The following is a 24,527-nucleotide window of genomic DNA, read 5'->3' as shown; positions in this document are numbered from 1 at the left end:
ATTTATATATTTTACAGTATTTTTTGACTTGTAGTTTTTTGACTTTCATACTCAGTGGCTGTACAACTTAAAGAAATCTGCTCTGAAAGCTAGAAATACAGTCAGTGTGTGAATCTGTAAGTAAATAATACAAAACCAAAACATTTTTAAACACAGTGGAGTCTAAACGTTGAGTTAGAGACAGTCAGTAATGTTAGCTTTCAAGCACATTCATCTTATTCACTCTTTCATCTCTCGTTAATACATGAAAGGCTGCATGAATCAGGAGCAAACACAAACACTTTCCTTCACAAATAAAAGCTGCAATTCTCTCTGAGCCGAGTCATTACTTCACTTACATTTGTTTTGTTGCCTTTCAGAGCCAACGCGACGTGTCAAACTTGTCAAACAGACGCTCGGGACCCCATGAGAGTAAATGAAGGATTTAACTTGTCAAATGGCTTCAGACATCATAAACAGCATTCATCCATAATTACTTTCCGCCCATTCTTGTCTGGATAATTCTCCGTCTTGAAATATCCCTGAGCCACACATTTCGGAAATAACTTTCAAAACCACTTGATGGCTCTTTCCACAATGACTCCATCATTACATTTGTGTATATAAAAAAAAGCATTAGTGATGGCACAACAGAAACAAACTGGCAACATCTCAAAGATAGAGCCAATCATGCAACACTTTAACATCCATGTTTTTTGTGATCCTGCAGGATTGAATTAAAAAAAAGGCTGCATAATAATTTGCTGGTTTTGCTATAATTTGCTACTTAACTCTGACCTGTTGGCCTGCTCTTTGTCAAAGCTCAAACCCCCATCAGTGTAAATGTCAGCGAGGCAAAAAGGGACATAACAAACCCAAAATGAGATTAATCACTGGAGGAATTCTGCATCCTCGATAGCCTCTTATTCAGAGTTTAAATGAGAGCAATCACACGCTGCTGCATGCACACCGAGCTGCCCGTTGTCTGCAACATTAAGATCTGACCTCTCTTGCACTCTGCATATTTAAAACTGCAATCTACCTTTTCAAAATGGATGTGATATGTCGAATTTGTTTCAATCCTTAATCAGTAAGGCATGCTGTTATTCAGATGTCTCAGTCCTATAGAGGCAGATGAAAGCCACATGATGAGGCTGAAGTTGTGGTCATAATACTGGATTTAAAATACTTGAATTGAAGTAAAAAGATGAGGAAATAAAAAGGAAATAAAGTATCTGAGATATAGTTTGTGTCACCTTTCCTTTAAAACTTTCACTTTTCAAAACTTTTAACCATCAAATCCCATGTGTGAAAGTTTGATCATCTCACTTTGTGACAACAGTGATACGTTGCATACACATAAAAAGTACATTCATCTACCCAGTAATGTTATAAACACTAGCTTTGGTTCACGAGAGACATCTTCAGTTATCAGAATAAAAAAAAGAAAAGATGTAAATTGGAGTCCCTGCTTGATGATATCAGTGAAAAATGTTGAAATCTGTTTTTGAGGCTTTGTTAGAAATTAATAAACACAGTCAAAGAGATGATAAAATCACTTCAGGAGTAACTTTCACAAAGTTAACTTTCTGAGTTTAACACGTTCTGATGCCACCTGGTGGTCACACGGAGTCACTGTTGGCAAATTATCAAGGCTGGATTTACACCGCAGGCTGTGAAGCCTCTGACAGCACTCATGACATTCACACTCTGAAAAGAGGAATATGGACAATAAAACAGGAGATTAAAAGCTTTGCAACATATCCAAAACAGAACTAAAAAATTTAAAGAGTTTCTCAGTCTTTTCTCTTCATTATGATTTTTACTTGTCCCATTTTTTGCCCAAAACAGGAAGACCGTACCTCAAAATCTGCGCAGACATTCAAACTTATAAAAAGGAGCCAAAGCTGAGTTATGCTGACATCAGTTCGCTACACACCTGAAATAGTGTTTTTTTAATCTGCTTTATACAACGCATAGTTCAGCAGCTCCCTCGAGTTCTTTCAAACATCAGACTCGTAGACACCTGGTTTTACAACGCCAGAGTAAGGCAATCAGATATGGCTATGCTTACAGCACAGATGTGGTGTCTGTGTTTGTGCATGCTCGTGCAATGAAGTGTTTACAAATGTCTTGATTTTAGACTCCTGAAATGATGATTCGCAACAGTTTATCTGCTCCTCATTCAACAAAAATACATCTGATGGCTGTTTCTTTTTTTTTTCCAAAACTGTGAAAATTGAGCTTTTGTCTGTTTGGAAATGGATTCTGACATCAGTTGGAGTCTTTCAAAGATTGAAGAGAAACAGATGCGAGTCTTCTCGTCAGAACTGTCATCCTCCACGTGATGTTTCGTGGAGTTGGTGTTTCAGCTTCTCCTGACATCGGATTTCCCTGCAGCCCAGAGAAAAGCCCTCCTGAAAGTTTTTAGGGTCAGACGTAGATGCCTTCAGGGTTGAGGCTGGAGGACACGGTGCTTTGAAGAGCACGTAGGTCACTGGGCAGGAGGCGAGAAGAGCCGAGCCGTTTCAGAGATCCTGAATCCACCTCTGAAAGGAACAAAACAAAGCAGAAAGCAGATATTTTTTGTCATCTAAGAAAATTATGCTCTCAGAAACAACAGTCCTCAACCGGAACTTGCCGGAGGTTTAATCTTTTCAGACTGGAAATGAGATTTTCTTTCTGGCTCATTGTTAAAGTCTCGCAGCACTTTTAGGGCTGCTGTCGATTCAGTGCGTGTAATGGGGTTACAGACATAAGCTGCCATAGCACAGCATATGTCATTCTCTAAATGACCACAGGGTGGCACTGTGTACAAATACATAGAATAAGCTTTACTTTGAATGTGTAGAAGCTTTAAATTGAACATCTGACGTGTGGAGTGATGAGGTCTTTGTTTAGGTGAACATGTGAGTGTGTGGATACGTGCCGTTGTTGTTTTCTCCAGCAGGCAGAGCAGGCAGCACGGTCACCTTGGTGCCAGTCTGCTGAATGAACTGCTGCAGGTTGACCTGTCGCAGCTCTTTTGTCAGCTGCTCCAGCTCCTGCTCTTTCTCCTGTGATGGAAAAAACACCCTGATGACTAAAGTGGTCAATAATACACTCAATGCGTCCTTTCCTCTCTTTTCACCTTGACTCCAACACGTTGACACACAGCGACTCTGACGTGTGAAAACACACAACTGGAGATCACACTCTGCTCAAGTATCTCTCCAGAAGTCATAACCCAGATGATACAGCGAAAGTGAAGCTCCCAGATGGTTACGCAACCACAGTCGAGGGATTGTGTTGTTATTCAGGCCCCTCTGTAATCAGGCGAAGAATGCTGTAATACCCTCCCTCCCTTCTTTTCCCCACACATTACTTCATGCTGCCCACACCCTGCTGCTGCTGCTGCTGGACCTTTGCTTCGTGCTCGTATTCATGCAGCCAAGGATCCACTGTGCATCCCTGCAAGCCAGAGATTAAACTTTGCTTTACAGCCCACAGCTTAATGAGCTTAAGTTTCTACATTTCCACCTGTGTGCACTGAAGACTTCCTTAAAGAGCACTTTTAAAAACACACCCTTAAATAAACCTCTGACTTCGTCCTCCAGCAGAACATTGGCACAAACAAACAAAAGTGCATCATGATCCTGAACTTTCTGAGGCTGTAGTGTGCAGAAACAAGAGAACACCTCAGAGTACGACCTGTGCTGACCTGTAATCTCTTGCTGGACTGGGAAAGCGAGCGCTCCAACGCCCTGCAACTGTTCTCCAGCCGCATCGTGTGCTGGCTCTGCTTGTCCAGCTCTGCACTCATCTTCTCCAGCTGGGTTTGCACCTGAAATCCAGGGCAGGAGAGGTGAGAGTGAGCCAGAAATAATGAAAACTTTGGCCAGAAGTAACTCATTCTCAAAGAAAGATGTTGGATGACTTTTGTATGCTGAGGAAACAACGCAGCATCATTAGTTATATTAGCTTCACTTTGCAAAATGTTAGTTTTGGTTGTTTCAGCCAGTTTTGTGTTACATTTTGTTTCCACCTGTGCTCCATGTATAAAAGTCTGCATCTCCCCTCTGCCAGACCATCGTGTCTCATGTGTGCTCTGATTCATTCAAATTTGTTTCTGCCTTTTTGTATTTTTGAACTCCAGTTAGATACCATGTGTCTGTTTTTACTTTATTAAGTTTCTTCCAGTGTTGTTTTTTTTCGTGTGTTTATCGCTTTGTTTGTATTTCTCACTCTGTTACTAGTGAGGGTCAAACTTTTGGGTCTTTTAGTGCCAATCTTCCTCATTTTGTAGCTTATATACATTCCCTCTGAAAAAATGTTTTGTTAGAGAAAAAGATTTTAGATACTAGAACCGAATGAAACTCGTGAACAGACTGAGACCATGTTTGCAAATCCAACTGCTGCTGCAACAGTTTCACTTAGCATGCCTGCTAATCAGCACTTGACATACAAACAGCTGAATGTCAGTTTTGGGTTATTTAGTCATAAAAAATGTCTGGATTCCCCAAAACAGCAGATCACAGCTGCATCAAAAGGTAATCTGGATTTTCCTTACAGTTTTGATGGAAGAGGAAATATTTTGAATGCACTTTCATATTTTTTGCTCTAAATGCACTTAATCATCAAGGATCTCTAGAGGAGACCTGGTTGGGATTTAAAGATGCTATGAGGAGGATCTGTTTTATTTGGACCCCCTCACCACCTTGTGGCCCGGATCGAAACTAATTTTCTTTGTTCAAGACAATTTTTTTCTGGATACAACGCCCCGAGGTAAGGTATTTATCAGTACGGTTACGTAGTGCTACGGTTTGAAACTTGACAACAAACAAATGCTATAGTAGTCTGCTATATGTAGCACTATCGGCAGCCTGGTGCTTCGATGTATCCGTAGGCTAACGTGACGACAAGTAAACACTGTCAGTTTGTAAGTAGTTTAGTAGCTGTTTATACTTAGCGCAAATGGCAGTCCAGTGACATGTCTGTAATGTGTTTAAAGTTAGTAAATCCTGGTTATGTCCTGCCAGTCATCTACCAAGCAGAGCTAACGTAACCTCACTCTTCATTTTATTGATAGACTCTCAAGTTTGAACAAAAGGCTTTTTAGCTCAGGCTGTATCACTCTCCCGTTTATCTTTCTCCTGCTCTTCTGTCCTTTTTCTGTCTGACAGTTAGGCTCCTGTGTCCACCATCACTATAAAATTAGTCACAGAAATCATTTTTAGCGGAGAAAATCACAGATCTCTGTGTTTTATCTCTTCTCACTTTTAAACTTCGTAAGCCAGCGTGGTGTGTTGTCACAGAGACCTAGACGTGCCGTAGATCAATCCAGTCCTGGACGACCTGAACTGGAAGCTAAGAAGTAGCAATTTAAAATAACCTGTAACCAGCAATATTGGTGCTGATAATCTCATTTCAAAGCGTGGATTAGGATCAAGCATAAATCTAGAAGAGAGATTTTATCAAGATCACTTTCAAACTCCTCACAGCCGCTCCATGTTTGATGCTGTTGTGTGTGTTTGGAAACCAGAACTGAATGGACTGTACCTCCTCCTCATTGACCTTCTGGTTGAGCTCGGCCTCCTGCTGCTGCCGCTCCTGCTCAATACTTGCCTCCATGCTCTAATAAGACATGACATATGAAATGTGAAAACTGCAATAAAGATGTTTGTGTATTTTCATTTAACGACCGCAAAATTGAGCTCATAACAAAACAAAATCCTCAAACTTTATTCCCAAACGCCCTGAGGACTCCGTTAAAGTCTTTGTGGTTTCCAGCTCACCTGTATGCGAGCTAAGTACTCTGAAAGCTTGACTTCGCAGTCTCGTACGCCGCCCTGCAGATCTGCTAGCTGGTGCCGCATTTGCTGTTCACTCTCCTGCTCGATCTGCAGCTCGTTCTGCCAGAATTCCTCTTCCTCCATCTCTGCATCGTTCCTCCTCACCTGCTGCTCCAGAAGCAACAACTCCTCCTCTAAATGTACCTCCTGCAAGGAGAAAAATGATCCAACCTGAAAAGTTTTCTTCAAAAACACAACACAAGACAAGCACACTGAGGAAATGGAATGTGAGTGGAAAAACAAACGCAGGGATGTGATTATCCTTCCAGCACACATCTCTTTCAGTTAAGTAACAGCACTGGCAGCTGTAGCGTTACTCACTTCACTGGCCTCGTCTGTGTCCTCCTCCCAGTCTCGGAGCTCAGCTTTGCAGCCAACCAGGCGGCTCTCTAAGGCCTGGAGTTTGTCTCTCTGCAGCTGCACCAGCCGGCTCAGCTCTCTGGCTGGACTCCCAGGTACAGATGCTACTCCAACACCTCCGACCCTGTTCAGATTCAGACTCACTCCTCGCTGCAGGGGCTGCTTGGCTGGATGGATGATGACAAGTAAAGGCATAAAGAGAGGGAAGGAACCCAGGACTCTCGACAGTTTGTACAACTCTCTGTTTTACAGCTTGAGCACAGTGAAAAATATACCTTCAACATCTCTGCTTCTCCCAAATATTTCTCTCAGACCTTTGGCGCCTCCGCTAAAGGTCAGAGACTTGCGCTTGGGCTCCCTTCTTCTGAGCGAGCGGTCTGCTCCTGATGGGCGGAGCTTGGCCAGAGGTGGTAGACTCTGCCGGTAGAAGCCACGCTCTGGGACACGAGCCTGCCCGTCAGAGGTTGGCCGCTCGCTGACAGACGGGCCGGTTCGTTGGAGGATGAGCTGGACGTCGCTGGCATACTGACCCCACTTGTTGAGGGACACCACGGGGTTTTCATGCGGGGCCAGGTGACGTTCTGTTTCACGCCAGATTTTCTATTAAGGTGTACCTGCCAGTGCGGCCTGCGATAAAGATAAAACATAACAATACATGAGGTGCTTTATTCTGACAATTTCCCATTATTTTCTCATCAGTGTCTGTTTATTAATGATCACATCCATTATAAACACAAAATGAGCTGCCAAAACAAGAATTATACAATTTCACATTTTTGCTCTGTGAGTTGAGGATTGGCTGCATATAAAAGACTGAAAGCACATTTCTACCTCCCACCACTGTACAAAAATAAGGCCAAAATACTCAGGAAGGGGTTGCATCAGGCATATAATAACTATCACACTGTAAAAAATAAAATACAAGCAAGTTTACGTTTTTTTTTTGTTTATTTTTACTGTCATGGCTGTTTCATTCTGACCCCATTGGTTCTTCTCCATTTTACAAGCAATTGAGCAGGCACCATTTTTGTCTTTTGATATCTTCAAATGAGATATTTTTCCAGACTCGTCACATGGGTGTGACTCATGAGTCTAGTGGAACTTCTTCTGCCAGAAATTATACACTGGCTAAGAGTTCAGTCTTTGCAGAGTGAGAGCACTTAAGTGCTTAATGCACCACCTTCTTGGGTATTTTGGTTTCACTTTTGTATAGAGCTGCACGATTTGGGGAAAAGGTGCGATTTGCGATTAGGTGGACAATATTGCGATTGCGATTGTGCTTGCGATTTAATAAAAAAAGTTGTGTCATGATGAGTCTACACGCTTGCTTGGTTATCATGGAGAAAAATCTGAATTGCATGTGCTGACATTGCGATTGCGATATCCTCTTTTGCGATTACATAATTGCGTGTGCTGACATTGCGATTGCGATTGCGATTGCGATAATCGTGCAGCCCTACTTTTGTACAACTGTTACATAAACACTTGATAAGATTTCAGTTTTTGCATTGCAGAGCCAGGATGTTTGCATGTTTCTTTTTACCAAAATGCATAAAAAAAACAACAAAGATCACTCAAAGCTGTAAAGTCAGTGTGTCCTGCATTTATATTTATTTCTGTTCCTCTGCTCTGCCTATCAAACGCTACAGAGTTCAAATGTATCTCGCCAGTAAATCTGGGGTTGTTATTCTGTTTAGGGTCTTGTTCTTGTCTGGACAAGAACATTATGAACATGTTGTGCACGATATCTGTCCAAACAGTTTTGCTAACAAAGAATGTTAGTGTTAGTGCACTTTGAGTGATACAGATAACCATCTAGATTCACAGCCTGTTTTTCATATCCCATAATGTTTAGACTTTAAAGGGGCCCAGAAGGTTGTATAGTGTTCAGAATAACACTGTTAGTATCCAGACTAGGGGTGTACAGATCACAGTTTTCTGGCTGATCACTGATCTTTAAAAAGCTTGACCTGCCGATACTGATTTGGACCAACACCGATTTTCATTTTTTATAACTGACAGCATATACCTTCAATGTTCCAGTCTTATTTTATTGAAAATCATTGAACAATACCTGTGAAACAATAACATCTTTATGTTTTAACTTAAACAACCAATCACGTGTCTTGAGTTTTAACAACAATGGCTGGCTGTAAGACCTTCCCGGAGGTATATAAGATCAGTTTCATATGTAAGGATGGGCCGATCACCGATCCTCCAAAATTAAGGAAATCAGCACCGATCGATCGGTGCATGTCTTTCCAAAATTAGGGAAATCCATGCATGTCTAATCCAGAGAAAAACAGAACAGTAAAGAAATCATGACATAGAATAAGCAGCAGTTCTGAACTTGGAAACCTGGAAAAAAATGTGGTTGGTTGAAAGTGGAAATCAACCCTTTTCTTACAGGTCAGTGACAAAGAACTGAGCACTCAAAATTGGAATTATTTTCAGCTCTCCAACAAAAACCAGCAGAGACCAAGGGTGTTTTGTGCTTCCGACATAAAATGCTGTTAGTAGACACAAGCCCAAAAACCTTTTCTGCGCTCTCTGTGGGGGGTCTTTCTGAGCGGAGGTGTTTCCCAAGGACCCATTCTACAGCTTCACAAAAAAATCCATCAGATTTCACCTCTAAGATGGGAACAACAGCAGTGTTTAAAGCTTGTCTGGTTCTTTTTTTATATGTATGTTACCACGTCTAAGAGTCTTAGAATTAAGACATGAAATAACCATGTTTTTAAAATTAAGCTCACAGTGTGAGGCAGTTTAGGACCCAGTCTTTGGAGAATGATCACACTTTACGCTGATGATGCAGTGTTTGTGCAAACGTGTGAAATGTGTTTACGGGTTAATGGTGGGAGGACGAGAAATGCGCTATAAAAGTCCTGTCCATTTACCTTCTCTCACCCTCTTCCCACTCACTTAGGGCTGTAGTAAAAAGAGACCATTCATCTCTAAAGCCATTCACATCAAAGTGCCCTGAGCTGGACAAAAGGCACATTCAGCACAAAGGACAGTGAGCGACATAACTCCTGCTACACTGACACTGTGAAAGCCGCACATGTAACATAAAATCTGCTGAAGACGTCAAGAAACCTCTGTTGAATTTTTTTTTTTAAACAGCTCTCAGTTCAAACAAATCCCCTCTAAGGATCCACCAAGCTAGAAGTCCAATACAACACATGCAATGACAAACAAAGACAAAGTGCCAACTAACTTCTGTGCAACGCGTCAATAAGCTAAAGTCTGCAGCATGACTCATCTTGTTTTGTGCAGCCCATTTATGGTGAAAATCTCTTTGTGCCCTCAAGTCACTTTTCATTTTGCTGCAATTTATCATCTCCAGTGTGTCTGACATCCTGCCTGGACAATATTGGTCACAGCCCACATCACAGATAATACCCATAGGGATTTATGTTAGACTTTAGTCAAACTTTTTTTAGCACAGAGGTTAAAACTTCTCCTTGTTGAGCTCCTTGTCATGCCGTACATTGATCCATTGTTTTTTAACCAATGTTTACATATTTTCTGCTCAAATTTCTCTGATATTTGTTGTTTTCCAAGCCTCCACCACCTGTAAAATAAGACATGAGTGCACTCTTTCTCCTTCTGTTATTAGTTTCAAACTTACCTATGGCTTGAGCCAAAGCAATGACCACCTCCTGGCATGTGGTGAACTCCGTGACCCCGCACACGATGCGCTGCACTCCATCCACCCACACTTTCAGCTCCATGGCCTTCATCCAGAGGCCTTCATTCCTCCACACCATAAGGGGGGGCTATTAATGTTTCAGCATCCATCCTCCAAGAGAAAATAAAACAATGTTAGATTCAAGCAGCTACCTCTGGTTTTAAAACTCCAGTTCAGGGGCACAGATATGGCCAGTAACCACAGAACAAGCAGACATTTTTTTATGCTGCTCAGAGTTCAGGAACCCTAAACCAGTGTTTCTCAATTTTTTTCAGACCAAGGACCACTTATCCCCCCAGAAAAATCTTGCGGACCACCAGACTTGATCGCCCCAGAACAACACCCCAGAGAAAAAAACTGATATACTAAAAACTGGAATCATACATGTTACAACTTGCTAAGGCTGCAACTAACAATTATTTTAATAACTGATTACTCTGCCTTTTTTTTTAAATAAAACATTCATCTTATTTCTTCAATTCCCTTTATTCAGAACTAGTATTTTTCCACCATTACAGTGACTACAGAGTAAAAAAGCACACTCATGGTTTGATGTTTTCTTTTAGAAGGAGGGAGAAAATTGACCTGGAAATCTGAGTATAACTACATTACTGATATATTTTTCTATAATACTTAAAATTTCCAGTATTTAAATACTGAAACACTTTGATTAAAGAAAGTACTCACCATCCTTGATGTCTAAATGCATAACTCTGGCTCACTACTTACATATATATCACCAATTAAAACTGGGCAACATGTGTTTGTTACTGTTATGCTAAGTTAAGTTTAAATACAAAGAAATTGTTATGGGAGTTCCTGAGCTTTCCCTAATGTCAGTACAAATGTTGGACTAATAACGGTGTAACGTGAAAGGCTGTTAGTCGGTCAGTTATTCCTGATACGACAGGTCTCTGCATGAGAGAGCATGCACCTGATTGGCTGATGGGCAAAAGAGGCGGGCGTGTGCAACTGCCCCAAACAACTGAGGTTATAAAGGGAGAGGTACTGCAGTTGACCACCAGGGAGAGCTCCAAATCTTTTGGCTCCGCTCTTGAACAGCTTGTCACTTCTTCCATCGTTTAACAGCTTAAGTTTTCTTTGCACTTTTTAATGCATACAGCAGCTGAAGGACATTCGTAGATGGTAAAAGTTTAAAATTCACGTCACGACTAGTCAAACCATCAGGAGTAGTCTGGACAGCGCTTAAGTTACGTTGTTTATTTATTTTAAACAATTATTTTTCAAGGAATAAGCTAACATGTTGTTTGGTAGGCCAAGTGCCTCGATGGAGATTGTAGCTGTTAAATGACATTTTGATCTGTATGTACAAATTGAATTTTCTATTCAAGTGCTATATTATCTATAAATAAATGAATAAATACTAAAAATTCCTCCATTTACAAGAGTAAAAGTACAGAGAAATTCCAACATTTAGCGTCCATCATTAGCATAGCAGCAGATGGAAGCGTAAAAATGGTGTGTAAGCCCCAAACTCTTGAAGCTTTGTCCTCTTTAAGCTCTTTTATTTTTCACTGACATACATCTACTTTGAGTTTGATTTTTTTAGGAATAAAACTAAGAAAAAGTTAGGTTTGGGCATCTGAAGCTGCATCTTAGCATTTAGCTGCTACAGTTAGAATATCTAATGATGGTGGAGGAGGTTGATGTAAGCTTGTTTTGCTGGTCATTGAGCTATAAAATCAATTAATGCAACTTTAACAACTACTTTTGTTTCAACTACCTCACTTAATTTCAATATGGAAAAAAAAAAACAGAACAGATCAAGCAAGCACCAAACCAGCATTTTGAGTGACACCAGCATTCTGTTAACAGACACGTACAACACACAACACGTGTTCCTTTAAGCAGTTTCCTGTGAAGCTGCAGATGAATTGCAGGAGGAACACACTTGTGGTGCAGTGATTGTGACCGTCTAACAGGCCTCCAACAATATATTTTTCATTTGCCGGTGTTGGTGGAGGAGAGGCTTTCAGCGGCCGCATGCACGCAGAACGAAAGCCATTTGAAACTGCTGACACAAGCACCTCAGCAGCGAGGCAGTCATTAGGAACCTGGCAAGGCCACGACAGCAGGCCGGTGCAACAGAGCAGTGAAGGAGCTGCTGCCTAATGCTCAGAGTTCTGCAGCCCCACTGTGCAGCAGCCCTCTCCTCCTTCCCTGACTGGGCCATCAGCTCAGCTCTGATCCCTGGCTCCCATACCGCTGGAGGCCTCTTGGAATGATTTAGGCACCTTCTATCTTCATCACAGCTGGAATGGGACCCCCAATCCTCCAGCTTTTTAACTACTATTCCCCCTCGAGGCCTTTCCCACTGAGACTGCATCACACTGATGTGTGCACGTCGCTGTACTGAGGGCATCTGGTGAGGGTGAGACTCGCCTTTGGTGGAAAGCAGGATGATTTGTAACTGCAGACATATACTGCGTCTGAACCCAGATTCCTTTGACTGCCAAGTAGATGAGGCTGGACCCATGAATACAGCTTAGAGAGAGGAATAAAGGAGAGGGACAGTAAAAGTGAGGGAAATAAGAGGGATGGTAGCACAATGAGGGGGTAACAGATGGACAAACAAAGAAAGAAGAATAATAAACAAGAAAAAAATAGATGGTTTCTAAATGTCAAAAGAGCATATAAATATCTTTCTCAGATGGAAAAGAAAATTTGACCCAATCCTGCACTCAAAAAGCAAACAATTTACCTGTGTGAGGACTATCTATTTCAGGGGTAGGCAACCTTTTCCATGCCTCAAGCAACTTTAAAATACATCCATGCCCAAAGTGCCAATACTTACTTCTTTCATAAACTTAACAGTCAACAGGAAAGTCTCCTTGAATGGTTTTCTATTCTTAGCTGTACAGTAAGAAATTGTATAACCTCCTTCAGTTGCCTGGTTTTTAACAGAACTGAAAGTTCTGAATGTGTTGCTCCGTTTTGCATACTATGCTAACCCTGTTTTTGTTTGGTCCCCAAAAGACAAAGCACACTTGTTGTCCTACATACCACACCTTCAGAGCAAAGGGTGCATATCACTATCTCCAGCAATCTCTGGCAATAAGTTCACACTCTGTTGTCCAAATGTGTCGGAAAGAACGACTGGAACTTGGTTTGTTTGCCTTGATAATGCCGCTAAATGGATGGGATTTCAAGCTAGCAGACTGACCTTCTAAGAGATTTGCGGTGACACACTTGCAAGACACATTCGGGCACTTATAATGTTATAGTTTCACAGTCATCATTTAACGTTAATACATTTTTAAGGAAGGACGTTTAAAATGTGCTCAATATCTTGTGAAGCGTTGCATAGAGTACAACACAGTAGTTTTATTATTCATTTATTGATTTATTTTGTCCTCTGCCTCATTGTAATTGTTATCTGAGTGCCAACATATATAGCCCACCATGCTAGGTAACGCACTCGTGCCCTGGGTTGCCCACCCCTGATATATGTGATTTCAAGGATGAAGACTCCATTTCCCATGAGCACCATTACCCACCCAAATGAATGGAGAGCAGATCTTCTTTTTCACACTATTTTCTTTGTTCTAGACAACTTTTCCCAGAATGCAAAGCTGTAAGGTAATGAAGTTATTTGTAGTTATGTAGAGCTATTGTTTGAAACATGACGACAAGCAAACACTACACAGTTTGTAGTGAGTAGGTAGATTTATGTTTGAACCAAGAGGCAACCTCTGGGCCAAAAATTGAGACAATGTAGAAGTGCTAAAATCTGGAGTTTGTCGAGTCTGCTTGAGACTGACTCTGGAAGTACTAGAAACAACATACACACTAAGCCAAAAAAAGCCACCTTCACAGTTGAAATAAACATGTTCACAGCCTGGTGCCCAAAAAGTCTCCTGTCTGAAAGGCTAATGTCACTCACTGCACACATTGTACGGGGTGAATTTTTTTTCTAACTCTGCAGTTAAGAAGATATTAAGAACTTTAGTTCACCCAATCAGAGGCACAGTTCAGCAGATTGACAGCACCCTACAGCCTTTAGGGTGGAGGCTCAAAGCCTGCCCCATTTCTGACAAAGCCCCCATCGACGATTTGCTTCAAAACTTTGTTTTATGAACAGATGTGTGACATCATGGATGGTTTAGTATAGCCTTTGGTTTAAACAGACCACTGCACTATGAATAACTAGGTTGTAATGAACTTTATGATGTTTTAGCCCGTGCTCATCACTGTCCTGTTTAGCTTTCTTCTGCTCTTATGTTTTGAAAGTGTTAACCATTACAAAATTAATCCAAGAAATCATTCCCTTCAAGAAAAAGGACCAATCTTTATTCCCACTGTGAAACTTTGGGGCTGACGTAGTGTCATTAAAGCTACTTTCAGTCTAGGTGCTGTAAGTGGATTCACGTTCTCCCAAGGAAATCAAACCTGATCAAAGATACTGAGAAACAAAATTCAGAAATAACTCTTATTTTGAGTCATGGATCATGAACAGGCAAATATGTATCAGTGAGACTATTTAAAGATTACTTAGGAAGTCTCTAAGTTTCACAATAGTTGATACGTTGTTCAGATTTGCATCTTAAAAATGTCCCTGACAGTATTTCACAACAAAGGATACCCTTAGAAATGAAACGGTGATGCTGTTAACATTTCACAGTCACATATGAAATGTTGTAATCCAGTGTTTATTCAAGGATGAGTGCTGTTGTGAAATCACACTGAGGTTTTATTCTGGAGAAGACAGTTCACACAAGCCTGTAAATCTGAGCTTCTCCTCTCCACCTCTCTCACACACAAACACACCCACGCACACACTCAAAGATGCACTTACAATATGCACATCTGTGTGAAATACTCTGCTGAAGTTTTTCCCTCCAATATGTTACAATTATCATGAAGTCATCATCAAAACAGTGTAATGCAGTTGAGCGAGTCCTTTTTCACTCTATACAAGTTGAATTATACCCTTTAGTGGGAGATGGTAAAAAGAAAATGTTCATGAATTAAATGTGAAAAGCAATGAGAAACTGAACATCAGCTATTTTTAAAACAGAAACATGATTGAGCTTGGTACATTTGCTTTGATTAAAATAATAAAAATGATGGATGAGTCTGCCGGGGTGGAGAGCCACACGAGGACTGCCTGTCACTTCAGGACTCTGAGTCACATTCCAGACTGGAGTCACGCTGATGTTTAATGAAAAAGATGATTGGAATCCTCAGGGACGTTTTTGACTTGAAGTACAGACGGGTTGGAGCTCACTTTGACACATTTTAGCAAACTTTTCAGCCAAAGTGTTATCTTAACAGCAAATATCATCATCAAAATAATAAAGTACAAGTCCAGAAAGTGACTTAATGTTGTGTTTCTTTGAGTTGCAGTTCAGTTGAATGGGCAGTTAATTTCATTCCTCGACCAACATGCTCCCACCAGCCCCTGACTGGGACACCACAACCTGTGCAGGGTTTTCTCTTTTATCTGCAGCAGCTGTGCAGAAACAGATGTTCAGATGTTGTTTGGTCCGGCTGAGCAGGTTTTATATTCTTTGATCCTTGAAGATGAAGCTTTTTCTCATCACTCGGATCAACTTAAAATCTTTGACTTTTGAGAGCAAAAGCAAACTGAAATCAGGAGCTGTGACCTGGAAACTCGCAGCACGCTGCCTCCAGACTCATCAGTGACAGACTCATCGAATGCTTCACACACCAACAGAAACACCACAGCAGCCTGTTTCCTTGAGGAGACGAGCTTCGATTTTCTTCCCCCGGCTAATAACTTCCAACACTTGAAGCACAAACTCTCTGACTCTCTTTCTCTGCAGCCATTAAAATTATTTTTCTGAATTTCCATCATACTTTCTCTTCTTTCTCTCCGCTTACATCTTTGATGTAAATGAGTCGCTTTGAAGCCCCACTCTGCCAGAGTGAGAATAAATTAATCATACAGGCTTCATGGTGAGGGTATACAAATTAGCATGCTGCAACTTGTGCGTTTCTATTTTGGTTCAGCTTGGTTGTAAATGTAGGCTTCCATTTTTAGACTCAGACTGAGCCTTAGGCTTCAGTCAGTTGACCTCAGAACCTGTGGGAAAGGTGCTGCTGCAGATGCTGGGATTTCCTTTTCTCTTTACTGGTTTAAGCTTGATAAACACTCGACTCAGACTCGATGGATTTGACACATTCTGACTGCATGCCAAATTTTTCACGTGTAACCCAATCACAGAGCAGGACATGGGCATCACCACAGGAAGATCTACCTCTGCTCAGCCTTGATAATCATTTATGTCAGTGTAAGGCTGTGAAGTCTGTCGCTCTCCCTGAGGCACGACAAATAAATGTGATCATGTTGTCTTGTTTATATTTTTGATTTCCTCTCTGCTTTGGTAGAAGTCATTTTCATGAATGCTGTGGCAGTCTGTTGTGGAGCAATTGAAGCCCACAATGTTTTTTATTTCTTTCTAGCTAAACCATGATTTCACTGATTTGTGTTGTAGTCTTAAAACCAACAGTTAGCTCATTTCTTTCTGTTTTACTTCTGCAACAACAGAAGAGGCTTTGAGAGACCTAAAACTCATCTGTTAAAACCAGAATACTGGAAGTGGATGTTAATGTCTGGTCTTTTTTGTTTGTTTCCTAGACTTTATGTTTCCTTAAATTAAATGATTGGTTTTTACAGCTGCCTTTTATTGGATTTTTTTTAATTGCATTTTAGCCAACAGCTACTTTTATGCTTATCTTTTAAAGTTCTTTATTATTTTTTAATCTTTTGTCTTTGCAGTTTTTTAATATTCTTCCAAATTAAATGTGTTTTTTTCATTGTGTTTTGCTTAAGTTTTCTGAATTGCCACATTGCCTAACGTTAACATAAACTTCAGAAAGACAGCATGATAGTGCTTCTGCTGTGAGTTTGCAGAAACTTTATCACAGATGGAGATGTTGCTTGTGGTTTTAAAACCAAAAAAAAAAAAAAAAGACGCAGGTGAGACAAATTTTTCTTAATCTGCCAGCAGGGGATTATTTTACTGAATAAAATCAGATAGTACAGAAAAAGACAGGACCATAAGCTTGTTGATTTATTGACTCAGTAAATATTGTATTCTGTGTAGTGTAGTGTAGTGTATTTTGATCAGGGCTGATCCTACTTCCCAATACCAGTTCCAATACCGATCTATCACCAGTATTAGTTTGAAATTTTCTGTTCATTGATATCCTAATGAGACTGAGGGGCTGTTTACACAAAAACAGTTTAAGGGTGAAACGCAAAAGTTTTGTTGCGTTTCAGCCTTCAGATGACCTGAAACGCAAACTTTTGAAAACGGACTCCAGAGTGGAATTTTTCTGAAACGCTGCCGACACCGTTGCTGAGTAAACAGTAAAGCGGGGATTTCAGTGGAAACTCTTACGTCACACTCTGCTTCGTACGAGCGCATACAACAGGATATCAGTACCATTGTTACGATCGTCGCAAACTACCATGTTTTGCTCAATCCCCTGTATCTGCTGACTGTCTTCAGACAAAATGTGCATCTTTTACTCCACTTATGCACTTAGCATTCCCCAAGTACATCGGATGATCGGCCTAACTCTACTTCGGTGGAGATCTCCCAAAAGCTGCTTCTGGACAAGACAGTTATAGCGCCACCTGCAGGCCTGGCATGCTCACCACAGCATTTTCAGTCCCTCTGCGTTTCCGTGCAAATGCAGATTTTTTTTAACGTCATTATCACTGCGTTTCAGCATTTTCAGATGAAACGTTGTTGTGTAAACGGGGCCTGAGAACTGTAGTTTTGTACTTTCACGTCATTTTTAGGTCTGCTGGGAAAAGTCGAATAGTTCTGTCCTATGGATTGGCCCTTTGTCACTGATATCCAATCTTAATTTTTTAATCCCTTTGGACAGATACTTAATACCAGGATTTGATCAGAGCATCTCTTATTTTGATCCCATTTGAGATGAAGCCAGTGAAAGACTGAGATAAGACTGGCTGCTATCAAAGCAACTTTCAACCATAAAAACAAACACAGCAATGACAATTCCTCCTGAGATAAAAGAGACAAGAGATGGAGACCGACTCAGCTGGAGAAAAACTGCTGCTCCAGTCAAACACTTGCTGTCAGACAGTGTTTGCTGCAGCCTTTCGGCTCCAGACATGAAGAACACCGTGCCGTCTAGGCTGTTAACCATTGAGCTAAACTTAGTTGTGACTCCAGTCCGCCTCCCCTGAAGTTTCATTCCCAGGATGCCACAAGAAGGCAGAGTTAGGGAGGGACCCAGATTAGCAGATCAGGGTTTCTCATGAGCATTTCCTCAAACATGGATGGCAATTCAGAACAAAAATACCACTGAAAGCTCCTTTAAGAAACCTAAGATGAGTGTTAAGGGCTTAAACACATGATTTTAATGTTTAACCTGCTACAAGTCTGGGTTTGACCCCAAAGAAGCAATCAAGAGTTAATTTCCTTTCTTGCTTCAGTCTAGTGCTCTGTGTCTGTTACTTAATTGAACTTTGAGGTTTGAACCCCCGACCCTGGCTCATTTTTTAAGTAATATAATTGAATTAAATTCCAATAGGTAACTGCATTTAAAGACTTAACTGTTTTTATCCAGCTCTGTGGTTTACAGATTCGTTATTTGAGTAGTCAGTTTTTTGAAACAGCAGAGCTCTTGTGGTGATGTTACTTTATTTCTAGATCCACAAACTTCAAGTATGATTTAAGGAGCTTGTAGGAGCACGATGTGTCATTTTCCTGCTGCAGCTGCTGTTGAGCTGTTCAACAACAACCAATGACGCAACCAGGAACCCATTTTTACAGCAACAAGGAGGCTGAGGCTACAGAAGGGGGTCCACAGAAAACAAGCAGAGACAAAAGAGCTTGCTGCACAGTATGTGTGTGTGTGAGAGTGTGTGTGCCTGTGTGAGTCCACATGGCTAGGGGGCATGACTGGATGCAAACAATCCCTCACCATGGAGACACAGCTCTGGCTTTGTCCGAGCCTTACACAGATGACTGGATTGATTGGAGGCTGTGCACTGGGAAAGTAGACCAAACAATCAGTAACAATTAAGAAAGCGGCCCGTGCTTTCCTGTCACTTCCTCTTTGTTTCCGCTCTGCTGTGGGCTGCGAGAAAACATGGAGGTGTGCACTGCAGCAGGGTTTCTGAAACTCAGGATCACAAAAAGGGTTACAGGGAGGTCTCAGAAGAATGGACTATGACCACACAGATCTAACCAGACCAGCACAGGTTGATTTATAAAAAAGATAACTATGGAGCACTAAGGCATTTAAAGATAATGTCAACAATGCTCACTAAATCCAAGTACAGACAGTTATTTTGACAGGACACCATCAAACCAATGCAATCAGGGCCACAAATTGAAAATGTGGTCTCTTGGTTTAGCCTAAGGGACAGGGTCAGGAGCTTGGACATTGTTTATTATTTATTGTTTAAAAGGGACCTTATTAGCTGCCACCAAGGTGACAAGCCAATCTTCCTGGGGTCCACACAAATGGACAGTTATCTTAGGACGCGGTCACACTGGCCAATTGTGCCGTGCCTAAGCATGCTTCAGCCGTAAAGCACGTTGGAATAGCCAGTGTGACCGTAACCATACCGTGCTCAAGCACGATTCCCTTCCGTGCTTCGGCACACTTCGGAGAGGTGGGCTTCGGCACGGTTTACTTAATGCACGAGCACAAGCACGGGGACAGCGCGTGCGATCCATTACGTATAATCACCGCGAGCGCAACCCTCGACAATTATTTTAAACAAAGCGGGGGTGTTAGAGGGGTGTTAGAGGGCTGTGTCGGGCAAAAACGACTTAATACAAGTCCAAAAGTCTCTAAATTTGTAGCAGTGCTCTCTGTGTCTCATTGTGCTGACTCTGATGAGATTGTGCTTCATGTAAACATACGCTTCACGATGATGTAGGCGGGCCGTGCGCGTGTCTGATACCCCCTAAAGTCTGGTTCATATTGGGGTAGTGTGACCGCTGGCCATACTCTCCAGCTGGGGAACAGCGCTGCAGGGGGGCAATCGTGCTTAGGCACGGCACGTTTTGGATGGCCAGTGTGACCGCGTCCTTACAGTTAGGACACAAAGGGTTTACTACTCTGGCATATCAGGAAAGAGTTTAGAGAAACCCCACGAAACTTCAGAATTGAAGAAGTCCATTGAGGTGGTTTGGGCATTTGATAAGGGTTTATCCTTAGTGTTGCTCTTTAGAGGTATTCTGAGTGCGTCTGCCTGGGAGGACACCTTAAGACAGACCCAGACCAGGTGGAGGGATCACACAACCAATCTAGCCTAGGAACACTTTAGGAGCCCCAGGCAGGAACTGGAAAATGTTTCTTAGAGATGACTGAGTCAACTTACTTACAGCCAAATCACATTACACCCTGCAATGCCACGTTCTGGCTCGGTCTTACAATCTGCAGGTCTGCGCTCCCCAGATCACAAATGCAAGTCTTCAGTTTTTGCCTGATGCTGGTGCAACAAGATTAGATCAAGTTAGACAGGAAGTCAGGCACTGACACCACATTAAAACATCTGGTGACCTTGAAGATAGAATAAACTGAGTTGACACCAGACAGTACTTAACTTTACTACAACAACAAACTCACAAAATGAGTGGAGATCAAGCTATAACCTCCGGTCTAGGAATATGAGACAATGCTGAAGTGCCAACATCTTCTGTTTCTGGAGTGTCCGCTTGAGGCTGGCTCCGGAAGTACAGGTAGTCACTTGCACACCAAGCCAAAAAAAAGCTGTTTTCAAAGCAAAAATACACCTATTTACAGCCTGGTTCGAGAAATGTCCCCTCTCTGAATCACTAAGTTTACTATCAGCACACACTGTATGGGGGTTTTAATTTTTTTCAAACTCGGCAGTTAAGAGGATATTAAGATCGGGAGCTCGCCCAATCAGAGGCACAGCTCAGGTCACGTGACCAACAACAAAACCAATCTGCTTCATTTTCCATTTCAGAAACAGACGGGCGACGTTGGGGAGACTACGTCCATGTTTATGGTAGAGACAGGCCAGAACTCAACAGGCCTGAGGTTTTGCCACCGAATATTAATGAGGAAAGCTCATTGGCCCAATGTAGTGTGAGTCCTTATTTCCAAAACCAGTATGCTAACAAAATAACTGTAAAAATTACAGCTAACGAGGGGACGTTTGATAAGTTTAAAGGAATAGTTAGTTCTTTTTCTTAAATTTTAAATTGGTTCAGATGATGTGTGTGTAAATCATGGAGTCAGGCAAATTCTTTAAGAAGTAATACAGTAGTGAATATTTAATCCCAGCTACCTTCAAAGTGCCATATGAGCCACGTCTGTCAAACCACTCTTGTTCAGCTATGCTCATGAACACTAATATGAGCAGGATTTTTAATGTGACTAAATATTTGAACATATGTCAGTTTTCTGAATGGGTTTTCTTCAGCACTCAGTAGCAGCAGTCCTCGGTGACCTACTCATGCTAATTTTAAGTACATGTCACACACACATTCCATCTGCTACTGATACTGTACAACATTTAATGAGGAAATGCCGCCATAAGCTACCGTTAACAGAAACTGAAATCTGATCATAACAACAAAATAACACAACAGTGAAACGTGATCACATGAAAGCGCTCACTCTTTCTCACAATGCCTGAACCTTCACTTCAATCTCCACACTCCACGCAGCTGCGTTCTGCTTACCGGAGACGTGTTTTAGAGATTACTTCCACATCGACTTTGTCAGCACAGAGGCGCAGCTGCAGGTTTAACAGATGCTTAAATTAGGAGTGTAAAAAGCTGCAGTCAGAGTATAGTTACACATAACTCACACATTATTCTGCTGGAGAAAATGTGTGATTTTTCAGCATCAGATTCCTTTATGCTTTGTTAAACATTCAATATCATTTGGTTTCTACCAGTGGCACTCCAAGTATTGAAGTAGAGTTAACAAAACAGTCACCTTGCAGTTTCAAAAGTTAAAACTAATCAGCTTGGTGGTGACAATAAGCCCCTGACCCTGTAGACTTGGAGCTAAGCCAAACATGAGGGTGGGTCTCATCCAAGGGGGGTCTGCTGAAAGATAATTGGTCTAAACCTCCAAAGAAAAGTCTTTTAAATTGGATTTTTCCTGCTTAGAGTGTCTGTTGGGTGTGTTGAGATAAATATTGACAAAACAGAGTGACATGTAATAGTTAAGGTAAAACAGAAACATGTAAATGGGGCATGAGGATTGTTATAGCTTTTTGTTTTTTCCTGTTGTTAAAGATTGCCCCAAACAAATGCTCATCCCCGATGACAAAAATCTTTGCTGCTGGATTGCAGCTTTAACCTAACAAAATTTAAGATTAAAATGACGACTGTTGTGTCGTCAAAGTAATTTTACTTTTGCCTCTTACTGCCTGAATTAATCAACAATTATAAAAAATATATTGTTTTTTGTGTTTTTGCATTCTTACTGATGTTAAATTAGGTGCAGATTGTAAATTTAAGTATAGTAAACACAATATTCATGACTAAATTATATCATATATATAGACATGAGAAGTTCATTCCCTGACTAATATATTGTGACACAGTGGATCTAATACGATCTTTAGCTTGTGTAGAATATGAATCAATAGACAATAGTGAGATACAAAGGTCATTTCAGCTGCATCAAGACCTGGCAGAGTATGTCGCAAATTTGGCAACAGGCATCAAGGGGTTAATCTGGATAAAAGGTCATTTCTCAAGTTGCTTTATACTGTTGATGTAAGCCAGAGTGAAGCTTCTGAGCAACTTATCTTTACACTGAAACTGGTTCTTCTAATCTTAACATAAGTTTACCATATCTGCAGTAACTTCAGGAAAATGTCTTTATGGTATGCTACAGCAAAGGATTGTGGGGATAAATCAGTAATAATGCTGTAAATTAGAAGTCAATAATGATACTGTGATTGGGATTTACAGAAACCTTTTTACAGTGCATGACAAACAAAGACAGGCAGATGTTCACTATGGAGCCACATTTGGAGGGTGAGTTTCATTGATAATCAGATCAAACAGTTTCATCACAAGTTGGTGACCGAAATGAGATCAATTCAGCCAATGAGAACAAAGCCTTGGTTTGAGGTCATTAACTGTAAAACCCAAATTAGAGAGACATTCGCCTTTATTACAAGAGGAACTCATCATCAGACATCAGTCAAACGATTCTGAGATTCTGAGACCATTAGTGAAAAAAAATTCTGACTGTGTTTATAGTACTGTATCGCACCACACAAAATCTTTGATATTTTAGTTACAGAATCCTAATTCATCAGCCAATCAAAAAGCATTTGGCTGCATTAGCGAGAAAACATCCTTTCAACAGGTAAAAACGTTGAGCAGAACCTGGCCCTGAGGTGAACAGTCATGTGCCAAAAACATATTGATAATAGTCTGAGACAAACCATAACCTTTAACTTCTAGAAAAGAACACTGTTAATCCTTATTTTTAATGTTTAAGACTTTTCCCATTCCAAACCAGTGAATGTGTTTCACCCTTGTACTATCCCACGTGTGCTTCAAGGACTTCTCAACTCTCTGCTGTGGCTCTACAGTTGAAGGAGCTTTGATTAAAACCACTGCTGAGTGGGCGCTTATAGTCAGACTCTATTAAGAGATTCATCATTGCAGGGCTCAGCACTCACACACACACACACACACACACACACTAAGACCACTCACTCATTTCCTGCTGGCTCATAGATTAGGTATGTTACCACGAGTTTAACCCAGTATCACTCACTTTCAGGGTTTATTCTTGTGTAGAATATAAGATACTTACACTTAAAGCAGGTTGTAAATCTTTGTCACATTAAAGAGTAGAAGAGGTGTTAAAAAGGCAGATTACTGAGGAAATTGGGACTAAATCAGCTTTGTAGCTTAAAGTTATGAAACTACATATAACAGTTTGTATCTGATGACCTGACTCAAATATCTCAAAATTATAATGCCCTGCCATGTCACCTTGTTTACATAGCAGCAGCTTTTAAATGTTGGCTCAAAGACTGACGCATTCCAGCTACTGAAGGGACAGAAGAGACATTGAACGCATCAGGCAGCTCCATGAGAAAACAAACAACATACCTCTTTTCCACAGTAAATCACTCCGTTTCATGGTTGAACCTCTCCTCGTTGTGCTGTTGGCTCGATGTTTCTGTCAGAAATACAGTCCGGTACTTTCCCCTGCATGTTCAGAGGGCCACTTGCCGGAGGATCCCGTTTATTCCGAGCTGCTCGCGCACCCGCAGCGCGCCTATCCCCGCCTCTGAAACCCGCGTGGATGTAAACATGCGTCCCGTCCGGTTACTGGACATCCGACATGGGAGCGTCTCCAACATCTGCTGTCCCGCCCGCCTGCTCGCTCCTCTGCCTGTCACTGAGGAGACTGAGGAGGGGGGACAAGCCACAGGGAATGTTGTAAATTACGTCGGAACTGAACTGGGACACCGCAAGGCATGATGGACCCGTTAAAGCCGCAATGCACTGAAGACGCTGTTGGACCCGTTCGGCTCTGATGCAGATTGCAGTCACGTTGGAACCGGAACGAGAAGAGAAATCGATTCATGTGTCGACACATGTCATGAGATGAAAGCATTGTTGTTGTAGAGGTGACAATATTGAATGAAGACCGAAAAAAGACAAGTTAAC

The 24,527-nt window shown here is 41.3% G+C and overlaps 1 protein-coding gene across 1 annotated transcript; it reads right to left on the bottom strand.

Moving 5' to 3' along the window:
- On the bottom strand, positions 1-24,527 carry rassf8b (Ras association domain family member 8b). The gene is given in 10 exon segments (XM_074698670.1): positions 1-2,528; positions 2,909-3,035; positions 3,680-3,802; positions 5,518-5,592; positions 5,754-5,957; positions 6,132-6,337; positions 6,446-6,764; positions 6,766-6,797; positions 9,802-9,972; positions 23,964-24,527. Coding segments are annotated over 9 exon segments (1,341 nt in total). The 5' UTR covers positions 9,941-9,972; positions 23,964-24,527; the 3' UTR covers positions 1-2,412.

Source organism: Halichoeres trimaculatus, unplaced genomic scaffold (genome assembly GCF_033239565.1).
Source record: "Halichoeres trimaculatus isolate MK-OKI-2021-1 unplaced genomic scaffold, fHalTri1.1 fHalTri1_scaffold_21, whole genome shotgun sequence".
In the NCBI taxonomy this organism is placed as follows: Eukaryota; Metazoa; Chordata; class Actinopteri; order Labriformes; family Labridae; genus Halichoeres; species Halichoeres trimaculatus.
Note: the sequence above shows the minus strand (reverse complement) of the source record. Positions and strands in the feature narration are given on the sequence as shown.